Source organism: Patella vulgata, chromosome 8 (assembly GCF_932274485.2).
Source record: "Patella vulgata chromosome 8, xgPatVulg1.2, whole genome shotgun sequence".
Classification (NCBI taxonomy): Eukaryota; Metazoa; Mollusca; class Gastropoda; family Patellidae; genus Patella; species Patella vulgata.
Window position 1 is genome coordinate 60,477 of NC_065886.2, and position 13,831 is coordinate 74,307.

Below are 13,831 nucleotides of genomic sequence, written 5' to 3' on the forward strand. Positions count from 1 at the left end.
AGACAAAAGCGTGACTAATTAAGAAACCGTCACTATTTGACCTCTGGGTCACTATTAGAGTGAAACCGCCAGTTATCTTTGATGTGCGTCAGTAACTGGATCCGACGCCAGTAGAGCGTGAACTCGTTAACTATATAAATTTTTTGGTAAGTATTGTTAGTGAGTATCGTCGCTACATTCTGAATAAATTATTAGTTAATTATTTACTAATATTCTCGAATCGGGAAATGTTTTAAAAACAATAATGGATGACAGTCAACAATAGGAATATTTGTCGGCGATTTCAAAATCTGTTTTCACTAATTTTATTTAAACAGATAATATGATAGCAGATAACAGAAATAATGAATTTCATATACGTACATACAAGCTGAAATTCTGATCACTGAACAATCGTGTGAATATCTATATACATTATTATTGGTATCTTCAGATTTGCAACATATTACAAACCGATTCCTGTTTTTTTAAAAAAAAACCCATATAATTCAAACGTCAACCCGACCATTTCAAGAATTGTCTGTGTGAAGGGGACTGCAGCTCGGTTGCTTCATTTAAAAAGATAACTAATATTAAACTATAAAATTGACTGAGCTATATCCGTTTGAGATTGTTTGAGGAAAAGCAAGTCAATTTTTGTTTAATATTTCTCTCGGTGTTATAATTTAGAACGAAAGAGAATAGTCCATACATTAGTAATGTAGGTCTTGTATATTAAACTCTTATGGGAATAAATGTTAATCTCACCACTTAATTAGCACCTTGGTGTTATATCAGGAGATTCAGAATGTTGATTGGGTAATCGAGTTTAGCCTCCTGATTATTATGTTTTGATATCTGTATGGATTCAATTTGGAATGACAACTAATGGTTAAGAAAGAACAAAGTAAATATATTTTCACGGCTTTTACTGAAACAAACATGTAGGTTGAAATTATGAGCACAGAATAGTCATGTGAATATCTTTTTACCTTTGAGAAGTTAGCTTTTATAACAATTTTTAAAAAGTATTTATAACGATGAAAATAGTAATAACATATTATATGGTATACTATACAATGCCAAACGTTCTACGCATGAATGCGCTACCCGACGGGGTAACAAATCGTTCGTTTGGCACTTTATTTTATTTACTTTAAAAGAATAAGTATTAAAGATTGAAATACAAAAATTCACAAATTGAGCTGCCAAATGTTCTACAATGTTTGTGCTACCTGACGGGATAACGAGTCGTTTGGCAGTTAATTTTATTACCTTTTGAAAACATCATCCATTCAATAAAAACAATTCATAAAATTAAATGAAGACCGCCACAGCATACCCATCCACGTTATGGCTATCCAGAGAGGGAGAGAGGGTTTCCACAATTTATCATCTTGGTACACGTGCAAGAGAGGCGCGGATAAAAAACGAAGGTTGATATAGTTCTTTGAATTCATATTTTCTTTTCTTGCATAATAGTAAAACGATACCAAATCCACATTACAAAATTTTAGTTTCCTGTGAGCTGTAATCAATTTTGCAACTCTTCCATCAAAACAAATCCCCGTTTTACTTCTACGTACACTTGTTCGTAAATTCGCTCCTGTATGTTTCGGGGAGCCATGGTGGCTAAGTGGGTAAGATAAAAATGAAGACGCTGGCTCACTAGACAGGGAGGAGGTCGCATGTTCGATCCATGCATAGGTTGAGAAAGTTCATCTGGATTTTCCGGCGTGGTTTCCCCTTATCAGTGGTGAAGGGCGGAGGGCGTGACAAGGACGGCTGTCTTGTCGTTCGGGTGCGACAAAAAACCAAGATCCTGTGCATACATTGGCGTGCACGTAAAAGGTCAATTGGTAGTTAGAATTCAATATAAGAGTAGGCCATAGTACCGCCACACTGTGTGGCATATGGCAGTCTTCATAAGCCCAGGACATTAAGCCTCATTTCATTTCTTGCGTTTTCATTGTTGGGACAATCTTTTCCTCCTAAAGATTACCATCATCGGAGCAATGGCCGCGCTCTGTCAAAAGCTTTTTTTTTCTCCTCGTCTACCTGTATCTGTTCTGTCTCGTTCTTCTCATCTCTATTCCTGTTAACTAAACCACAAAATTTTAAGATAGCCATCAACCAGTGGGTCTGGAATATTGAAACGTAAAGCATGTTCAATACTAAGATTTAGATAAAGAGCTGGCCATTCTAACTATATTACAAAAATAGATAATGCAGAGGGCCGACCGATCAGTCTCCTTAAGTAATACTTGGCATCGCTGTGAAGCCGTGAATCTCTAGTTTATGAATTACCGATAATCCCAATTTTAACGAATACAAACGAGTTTTAAAACCCATACAATACTTTAAAATGTGCGGTCCAGACACCATTGTGATATCATGGTTACGTTCATTACCCTATCTGGGGTTCGGATTCTGATACCATTCCGGTACCTGAAAATAAAAGTAGACCTATCGTACGTTCAAAACCTTATTTTAATTGAGTCATGTTACGAAGGTCACAGAATATACGCTTAGCTGTGACGGTTTCTTTGATAATCAAGAAGCTAAACTCGATTACCCAATCAACATTCTTAATCTCCTGATCTAACACCAAGGTGCTAATTAAGTGGTGAGATTAAAAAAATTTATTCCCATAAAAGTTTAATATACAAGACCTACATTACTAATGTATGGACTATTCTCTTTTGTTCTAAATTATAACACCGAGAGAACTATTAAACAAAAATTAACAATTATATGGCGTGGTTGCTATGTGATTTTTTTTTTAGAACATAACGATATCTTTAACTTGCTTTTGCTCAAACAACCTCAAACGGATATAGCTCAGTCAATTTTATAGTTTAATATTAGTTATCTTTTTAAATAAAGGAACCGAACTCCAGTTGCCTTGACACCAAAATATTTCCAATATGAACCCCGAATAGCTCAGTCAGTTGTATAGTTTAATATCAGTTATCTTTTTAAATAAAGCAATCGAACTGCAGTCGCCTTGACACGGACAATTATTCTTGAAATGGTCGGGTTGACGTTTGAATTATATGGGTTTTTTTTTTAAAAAACAGGAATCGGTTTGTAATATGTTGCAAATCTGAAGATACCATTAATAATGTATATAGATATTCACACGATTGTTCAGTGATCAGAATTTCAGCTTGTATGTACGTATATGAAATTCATTATTTCTGTTATCTGCTATCATATACTATTCAAAAAAAGTAGGGGATATTTGATTTTGGGGGCATAATACTAAAATATGCAAATGACTACGAAAAAAGTCACTATAGAACCTAACAGAAGAAACATTTCCAGTTACATGTGACGCCCAAACGCACCAATAGCTACCGCATGGAATGCAGGTGATGCTTGGGATCATCATGGGGGTCCAACCCAAGATTTGCACGACTCTGACTCTGAATGTTACAGTCATTGTGGCATTGAATTCCAGGGTGGAAACATCAGTTTAATTGTTTTAGTGACCAGAAAACAAATTTTGATATGCGTCGGCTTACCCAAAATGAAAGGTTACGTGCCCTTGGCATGCTACAGATCGGCACAACACAGGCGGTTGTGGCGCGGACGATGAATGTTTCTCAGTCTGTCATAAGCAGGCTATGGTCCAGATACCGTGATACACAATCTGTACAGGACAGACCACGCTCAGGTCGACCAAGGGCGACAACTCAAGCCCAGGATCGATTTATCCGTACCTTGGCCTTGAGAAATCGTGTCATCACAGCAAATCAGATCAGCGCTCGTCTTCAAACAGACACTGGTGTGAGAGTGAGTGGCCAGACGATTCGGAATCGACTGCATAGGGGTCACCTTCGCGCCCGACGTCCTCGCGTGATCCCTTGTTTGGGAGATCATCACATTCAGGCAAGACGTCGTTGGTGTAGGGATCGTCAACACTGGGATAATCGACGCTGGAGCAATGTGATGTTTTCAGATGAGTCAAGGTTCACTGTTGATTTTTTGGACAGACGTAGGAGGGTGTGGCGTCGTCGAAACGAGCGCTTCCAAGACGTTAACGTCATCAGACATGATCGATTTGGGGGTGGTTCTGTTATGGTGTTGGGAGGCATCACTGTTGCTGGAAGAACGGCTTTACATGTTGTTGCAGGGCGTGTTACAGGCCAGTACTACCGGGACAACTTCTTGGCAGTCCATGTTGTGCCGTTCGCACGACGTCATGGCCGCCGTTTCATCTTCCAGGATGACAACGCAAGATGTCACAGGGCCAGGATCGTTACAGGTTACCTCCAACAACAGAACATCACCACATTACCTTGGCCAGCACTGAGTCCCGACCTCTCCCCCATCGAGCATGTCTGGGACATGCTTGGACAGAGGTTACGTCAATGTCAACAACGTCCTGCCAATGTCCAAGAACTTGCTGCTGCATTGCAACAGGAATGGGACAATCTGGACCAAAATGACCTTAGACGTCTCATTAGAAGGATTTACCCGTCACTGACTTGGTTGTGATGCTGTGGTAACTTTGCTGTTTGACCCCGGGTATCATTTTACCCTTATAATGGTCAGTCTGTGCCTTACTTAGTCTAAGATCATTTGGAATAAATCGATGAATGTGAACTTCATTTCATTTTGTCATTTGTTTCTTCGTCAGTTTCATTAGGTGACTTTAATAACACTTAAAAATCAAATATCCCCTACTTTTTTTGAATAGTATATTATCTGTTTAAATAAAATTAGTGAAAACAGATTTGTGTTGATCTTTTTTTTTAACCATTAGTTGTGATTCCAAATTTAATCCATACATTGATTCCAAAATTAATCCATACAGTGATTCCAAATTTAATCCATACAGTGATTCCAAATTTGATCCATACAGTGATTCCAAATTTAATGCATACAGTGATTCCAAATTTAATCCATACAGATATCAAAGTGCCGCAAGTCCCAAAACATGTGCCAATCCGCATGTTATATAACGAGAATAAATATAAATTGTAAATTAAATAACACTACACATTGCGCCGTATTCTGCAGAAATCACCGACAAATATTCCTATTGTTGACTGTCATCCATTATTGTTTAAAAACATTTCCCGATTCGAGAATATTAGTAAATAATTAATTAATAATTTATTCAGCATGTAGCGACGATACTCACTAACAATACTTAACAAAAATTTATAGTTAACGATTTCACGCTCTACTGGCGTCGGATCCAGTTACTGACGCACATCAAAGATAACTGGCAGTTTCACTCTAATAGTGACCAAGAGGTCAAATAGTGACGGTTTCTTAATTAGTCACGCTTTTGTCTATTTCTCCCGCACGCGCCTGACTAGTGATATGGTCGGCTTAACTCACGTTTGTTTAATTACTCACGTTATTTTTACATACTGACACAAGTAAGGAATACTAACCAATTGACTTAAATACTCACCTTATGATTATTACTGACCATTTATAGGAATACTGACGTACGGTACAAATACTGACGGGTTTAAGCGACTACTGACAAAACAAGTATATTTCTCACGAATTTCCATGAATAGTAACCACAATGAACCCTTTCTACTTCATATATAGATATTCTAACACATAGGCCAGTTAGTCAATACTTAGAGATAGGTTCTACACACTATGCATGTTACCGTGTATATAACATGGGTTATGACTGTCTGGCCCATCCTTGTATTACTATTGGAAGCAGCTATTTAACAGGGGTTATGACTGTCTAACACTAACTTGTCTGTGATATCACTACTTTGAGAGAATATTATTTAGTCTGATTTTCGTAATAATATGTGGCGATACTGATACATAATAACAGACACAGTATTAAAAGACAATATTGGAGTCAACCATCATTACATATCCGAAAGAACTTGTTGAACCCATTCCAAAGATAATTTTAACACAGAGATAATTGTTACGGTAGATGTGTAACGAACATATGAAAAAACGGAAAGTGAAGCAAAAAGTGACAAACACGAGTTATCCTTCTATATAACTGACTGAAGTAACGAGCCATAACAGACACGCAAGCGAATTTCATATCACTGATAATCCCGTTAAGACGAAAAGTTGATATATGATTTGACAATTTATAAAAAAATTTGACTGTCACTAGGTAAGAGAAAACAAACAAATTAGAAAAAGTCCTTGCATTACCGTGTTTTTATTAAGTATAGAATGAATAAAAAAAGCAAGGGAATGCATGGGCCTTTTCTATTTTTCTCTTTTTCTCTTATCTAGTGACAGCCAATTATTTTTTTTGAATTGTCAGATATTCTCCCACAGTCTCGTTACTTCAGTCAGTTATATAGAAGGATAACTTGTGTTTGTCGCTTTTCGCGTCACTTCCTATTTCTTCAAATGTTCGTTACACACCTACCGTTGCAATGGTTTCTGTGTTGAAATTATAATTGGAATCTGTTTAACCAGTTCTGTCAAATATATAATAATGGCTGACACCAATATTGTCCTTTAAACTGTTGACATCCAGACATATGTTTCTGACTTCAGTGACTTTCAGGCACATGTATAATTTCGTCACCATTTTTTGTCTTTGTACAACAAAGAAGCTAACTTACCTTTGGAGTAGTTGGTTTCGCTTTGACATCAGAGTTTTCATAATTTCCTAAGAAAAATATTTGATAAATTAACAGTTCAAAGAATATAATCTATATTACTACAATAGACACAAACATCAGCTTCCATATTATAACCTTGAACAAAATGTTACTTTATGTCCATTATCACATCTTACTTATTAGTAGGCTATGTTAGAATTGCTTTCAGATGCACCCTAATAAAATATCCACAAATTGAGCCTTTTTAAATATAAAAAAGAAATCCACGCAGATAGGTCAGATATAATTTAACAGAAATTGTTGAAACTCTATACATATTTTTCATGTCACCATTTTAAACAGTGTATCTAAATTTTAAGCAGATCACAACATGAGTTTATCGGTAGAATATTCACAAGATTCTACAAAGTTAAAATTAACAAAAGCTACTGCAGTTACAAGATTATTGATAAAAAGTACAGAGATAACAAAAAAAAGTTGGAAGCACTGAAGGACACCAAGTGGTCAGTAACACACTGCCTCCTTAATATATAAGGATTTAAAATAGGATAGACTAGAGGTGGAAGAGTTAAGTACAGATAAAGAGTAAGGGCTCATGCAAATTAAACCTCTGCAAACTTTATTCACATGAATAATGTTGTGCTCTATAAGGACTACTGAATGACAAAAAACAAATAGAAAATGTAGGAAACTTTGCAACAATTAAAGATTATCAAACAGAAAAAACAAAGGAGCATAATCACCATTCCAAAATACAAACGACCCTTGGCCATAATTAGTGTTAAAAAGAATTGGGAACAAAGTGTGCGAACACTGATAGATATTTGGAAGGTAGACCTTGACTAAACACTATAGAATTTAAACTAGAATGTGTTGCCTATATTTATGAGAAGATATATGAATGTGTGTAATATTTGAACAAAACAGAAAACATGCATAATATGAATTTTTTACTGGTCTACCTCTCTCCGCACTAGCAGTTTTATTATCTTGACCAATCTTTTTCTTAATAACCTCTGTGTAGATAGCTTCAGGATCTGATAAAACATTTATATATCAAATAATGTGTATACCTGGTGAATACTAGCAGTAGCCTACAGTAAAACTATTATTGGGTTATCTTGATACTGTTAGAATAGCAGTATTACTGTCTACAGTAAAGCTATTACTGAGTTATCCTGATAGAATAGATACTGTCAGAATAGCAATAAGAATTATAACTGAAACAGCATAGATATATTTAATTAATGTTGAACTGATGTAAAATAAACTACCCTACCTGGTTTCTTTGGAGGTTTTTTACTTTTCTTTGATTTGCCACCTGTAGTGCTGTTTCTTTTAACTTCAGATGAAGCTGTTTGACCAAATATTCCTCTTTCTACATCTATATAAAGAAAGATTAGCGGGTCTTAGGCTGGTAAGAGAACTTTGGATTTGGTGAGCTGGGGGAAAAATCCGAAACAAATGATTCTTGTTTTTATGAAAGGTCTATATGAGTACAACTACAGATAAAAATCCACTAAAATTGGCCTTGGACAGGCGTTCTGGTTTTCGTACCTAATCGACTTATAAAATCCAAAAATTTTCGTCACTTTTTTCGGCATGCTGAGAATATGTTTGTGCATCACAAATGCATTTCCGCTATTAGACTGATTGACAAAATCAGTAAATTCGCATGTTGGGAAATTCTAATTGTAAAGACATCCATAAATGCCCCTGCCCCATCCACAAAGCTAAGCTAGAACAGCACATTTACCAACTGCATGAAATTTGTTGCATAATGTTCAGCATCGTCCCTAATCGCCCTACCCCACCAGCTCATTTACTAACCACTCAAAACATGTTGAAAAATGTTCAGCAAATTCACATGTATTAACAAAGACCACCTCTAGACATTTTCAGTGGTGGGGTATCCCCACCGGGCTGGGCGATTTACACACTACTACCCAATACTATCTAAATACTACCTCGTTCTTGTGGGAAACTAACATAATACTTCAATTATGTTTGGTAGTATTGGGCAAACTTCCTGACGTCCCATCCAGACGTTCCTATTTCCCCACACCAAAGCCAGATGGGCACATTTTCTTATCACACGAAACTTGTTGCAAAATACTCAGCATAAGAATGGCAATGGCCAGACCTTTTCAATAGTAGGGTATCCCAGTCAGAAATCTAATTGCTCCTCCCCAAAAGCTAATGTACATTACCACATGACCAAAGTATAAAATGTACCTGAAAACAATCAACATATTCCATAGAATCATAAATGGCCACTCCCATGTATTTTCAGTAGCTATAATAATGGATACACCTGACTGCGTCAGCATTGCCAACACTCTTCAAGAACAATAAACTACATACGGGTAACGAAAGACCCCATTTCTACTCATCAAACCAAAGACCCGAGACACGTCTGCCGCCATCAAAATCCACCCCAAACCAGGTTACATGCATATATGTGTGCTCCCTAGACCCTGTCTTCTACAAAACAGCCCAAAACCTTTCAAATTTTTATTCTCACTTAACTCCAAAGACTTTTGTAATAACATCAAATAGGTTCGTCTCCTACGATGTTGTCGACTTAGTCACGCCCAAGGCAGATTGCAGTGGATTTTTTTCTTGGGATACTTTGTACATACCTCCTTACAAAAATCATTGGTTCGGATTTTGTTCCACAGCTCGAAGTGTCTCCTTCCAGCCTAATCTCTAATAATAATCTGTATTATAGTATCTACTCACAAACTATGAATATTGGTAATAATAGTTATTTTGTTTCTTACAGCATCATCGTCAAACTCTTATTTAATATCTCCATTTACTATTCTACAAGCATTTTCTTCGTCAGCTTTCAGATGTGTATACTTTGGCGAGAAAATCGGCAGTGTGGCTGATGATTGTATGCATGAATTTCGACGTTTTTATGATACATCTCTCAAGATTTAAATATTATTAATATTTTTTAACAGGAAATATTCAAGATGAAAAGAAGTGTATCTTCCATGTTGAATTGTTTGTACCAGCCATACTATCCCTGCCACTAGATCTAATACGTCTGTACCAGACCCAAGACGAATTGAAGACAGGGAGATGATAAATTGTAGTTTTTAACACAACAGACAAATGATTTATGATACTTACTTTTTCCAGATTCAGTTCCATTTTGAGATCCAAAAATATGATCACTTCCTTCATACAAGAGATTATCATCGATAACTGATAAACATAAAATATAAAATAAAACATTGTAATAACAGTGAATAAAAGAAGAACGGTAGGGATGGATGGAGTGGGTGGTTGGGTATTGAGGGGTGAATGACAGGGGTTGGGTATTGAGGGGAGAATGACAGGGGGTAACTGGATGGTTGGGTAGTGGGGGAGTAGAGGTACTGTTTATGTAAAACCTGATTTATCTTTTACTTGCCACACTCCACTGAGAAAACAAAACTTTAAAACATTCGAGATTGAAATATTTTTTCCGCACAAATACAACTGATTTAAAAAGAAAAGATTCGAACACAGTAAAGAAGTACATTACCCATTTTATTATCATTTCCTGTCTTTACGTTAGATGACATGGGACTAAAATATAATAAAAAATAATTCAATGTAACTCATCAAGGTATTAATAGCCATTGATTGATGGCTTATCATTAAACAGCTTCTTTAAACATGCATCATGCAAGAGCTAAATCTGATTATTGCAAGTCTTAATTTAGGCTTCAGATGTTATAGAAATTATAAATTAGATCTTTATTTAAACAACAAGCCCAAAATCAACTCTGTAGACCCACGGATGGCTCGACTACAGCTCGGATTTAAATAGGATTTCACTAATTGATTAAATCAAGTATGGGGCAACCTGATGAAAATACGTCAGTTAGATCGAGGCTAAATGATAGAGTGTACTTAGCGAGGCTGCTGTAAAGCGTTTCCGTATGCCATTGAAAACTTTACTTGATAATCGAGATATGTAGGTGGAGTTAACGTCTGTCAATGGTCGGCCAAGGTGAAGACGCATTTCGCTACCATTTCTAGTCAAATATTACAACGATGATAACTATGTTCAGAATAAAGTAATTTGACTGAATTTTTCAATATATTCTTCTTTCATCATCTACTTTTGAACTGTTATAATGTATTTTTAATGGGCAGGGGCAGTTTTGGGGGCAGAAAAAAGCCTTTTGTTTTGTAACAAAATGTACCCTGACTTTAGACACTCATCATATTAAGGGTTTTTTACCAAAATATTTTGTTTCTTATAGTAATTTGAATCTTGTCAAGTTACACGCCACTTCTTGCCGAATTAAAGGTACAGGCCATCAGGTGAAAATAACATCATCTTATTCATTAAGTCATGTTATTACCTTTACAAAAAGGAGTTGATGGGTATACTATTCTTTAAAAATACTTTAATGACGAGTTTACTTTCACTTAAAAACAATTGTATCGGGAAATTGTTTTTAAGTGAAAGTAAACTCGTCGTCAAAGTATTTTTCGCAATTAATTCTATTGAAGGGTGATAGCTGTTAATATTTCGAAATACGTCCAAAATCGTTTCAGAACGTATAGTCATACGATAAATTTACGATAGAACATGTTTTAAAGGACACAGAGACATTCGCTGAGGAAAAACTTTGCTTAGCTGGGAGAAAATGATTTTTCCCCATGGCTGTTACCATTTTGTTTCAGATGAATTCCAAAAGTTCAGTAATATCTGAATCAGGTTTAGACAGCTCAAAAGCTTCATTATCTGTCCGTTTAATAACCCTGTACATCAATTGATATTAAAAAAGATAGTTGAGGTACTCTCAGCGAATACTTTTCTACTACATAATCATTAGTATCGGTTCTAGTGGTATGATGAAATGATCAACGTATTCAGAAATACTTTAACATTCACTAGCAGAATTGTTCACAAGTTGAGTATACATTGATATATTGTATACTTTTGTACAATTATTGTGTTAAAATGAAGACAGTTGATGATAGTTTTAATGGACGTTGCGTTATTAGCGAAGTGACTTTTTTCTTAATAATAGGACAATAGACCAAGGTGAGATGTTATTTTTTATAGGTTTTCTTATCCTGTCGTTACTATAAAACAAGAATAATATATAACTTACATGTTATCTGTTTGTCCTGTACAAATAAAAAATAAATTATTGATATTATAACTAACATGAATAGCAAGGTTATCTTTGTTATCAACGATACAATTAACCAATTCAAGAATATCAGATATAAGTACCGTGGGTAGTTTTTGGTATGTAAAATATCAGTCAAATTATCTTTGTTCTGTTATTGTTATTATAAAAATAGTTCAACAGTATAGAAATGCTATACAACAACAGGTGATGATGACATACAGTAAAAAAATGAAACCCCTAATACTACTAATCTATATATATATTTGTGACTGTCGTTTGTCTGTCTGTCTGTCTGTCTGTCTGTTCGAGGTTGGCGGCTACACTAGGTCTGCCCCGAGTCTGAAATTTCGGGTATAGGGGTAGCTCGGACCGGGGAGTAACATAGGCCAGGTGGCGTTAGTCTACCACTTCGGTTTCGGAGTTATGACCCCCCGATCGAAGCCGGTCTGTTCGGGGTTGGCGGCTACACTAGGTCTGCCACGAGTCTGAAATTTGGGGTATAGGGATAGCTCAGAACGGGGAGTAACATAGGCCAGGTTGCGTTAGTCTACCACTTCCGGTTTCGGAGTTATGACCCCCGAGCGAAGCCGGGTATCCTGCTAGTATACTAATATTTGTGACTGTCGTTTGTCTGTCTGTTTGCCTGTCTGTCTGTTCGGGGTTGGCGGCTACACTAGGTCTGCCCCGAGTCTGAAATTTGTGGTATAGGGGAAGCTCGGACCGGGGAGTAACATAGGCCAGGTGGCGTTAGTCTACCACTTCCGGTTTCGGAGTTATGACCCCCGAGCGAAGCCGGGTATCCTGCTAGTAATAAATAAAGGAATAAAATCATAATTCATGACATACCTTTTCCAGTTCCTGCTCCATTTTGGGGTCCAAATAAATGATCGCTGCCCTCATATGTTAAATTGTCATCGATAACTGAAATGTTAATAATTATATATTACGGATGTCAGCTGTTTCGTAACCTGCCTGTTTCGTACTTAGTTTATTCGTACCTCACATTTTTCGTACTTCACTTCGTACCTCAAATTGATTCGTACCTTTTCCTATGTTGTTGAAATCAGTTAAAAGAAATTGAAATAAAGGTGAAACGATTTGATCAAATCCAATGGCTACGCTAAAATTATGAAATTGGCTGCCGAGCCATAATTAGAATATGCACGAGATTTAGTTTGTTTTCCTAAATGTGTTTGAAAGAAATTGAAATATACTGAGCGCCATGGAAAACGTATAACAAAATGATCTTGTAAACATATCTTATTTATTTTGCTTCTTATTGTGAACAATATTCAAATGGGAACACATCAATAACAACAAAAACCAAAAGTATGACACAGATGTCAGTAGCGTTTGTGTCCTCCACGGGATCTTACACACGCTGTGCAGCGACGTCGCATGGAATTTACCAGTGTTTGAAAAAAGGCCTGGGGCAAATTCTTCCATTCTTGGACAAGAGCAGCTTCTAAAGCAGCAATGATGTGTATCTGATCTGTGGTCTCCGATACAGACGACGTCCAATCTCATACCAGACATGTTCTATCGGTGCCATGTCAGGAGACATGGCTGGCCAGTCCAAGACATTGATGTTGTTAGCAGCCAGGTAGTCCATACTAAAACGGGCGGTATGCGGACGTGCATTATCCTGTTGGAAGTGCTGAAGTTGTGGGTGCGCTCGAAACATCGGAACAACAATTGGTTGCAAGACATCATCGAGGTAGGCTACAGCATTAACGCGACCCCTGCAAATGTGTAGGGCGGTCCGGTGATGAAATGTGAAGCTTCCCCACACCATTACACTTCCCCCACCCCATCGATTTGTGTCGAAGACGCAGCAGTCTGCAAAACGTTCCCCAAGACGTCTCCACACACGTTGACGGCCATCAGCATGATAAAGATGAAAGCGACTCACTGAAGAGCACACTTTGCCAGTCTACTCTTCTCCATGTCTGGTGCCCTTGAGCTCATATCAAACGCCGCTGACGGTGATGATCCCTGAGGATAGCTCCAACATAAGGTCGTTGTGCACGGACTCCTACTTCTCTTAGAGAACGTTTTACGGTGTTGGCACTTACTGGTCCTTGTCTTCCGACGACTGCTGCACCTGTTCGAGTCGCT

The 13,831-nt window shown here is 37.0% G+C and overlaps 1 protein-coding gene across 1 annotated transcript in view; it reads right to left on the minus strand.

Annotated features, from left to right (window-relative positions):
- LOC130014014 (tyrosine-protein kinase-like otk) overlaps positions 1-13,831 on the minus strand; it is a 57,729-nt gene that overhangs the window by 5,526 nt on the left and 38,372 nt on the right. The window contains exons 7-12 of the mRNA XM_056102767.1: positions 12,560-12,634; positions 11,690-11,705; positions 10,102-10,145; positions 9,705-9,779; positions 7,843-7,947; positions 6,564-6,610 (exon numbers count right to left, since the gene is read on the minus strand). Of these exons, the coding sequence (XP_055958742.1) occupies positions 6,564-6,610; positions 7,843-7,947; positions 9,705-9,779; positions 10,102-10,145; positions 11,690-11,705; positions 12,560-12,634 (362 nt within the window). The remainder of the gene's footprint in view (positions 1-6,563; positions 6,611-7,842; positions 7,948-9,704; positions 9,780-10,101; positions 10,146-11,689; positions 11,706-12,559; positions 12,635-13,831) is intronic.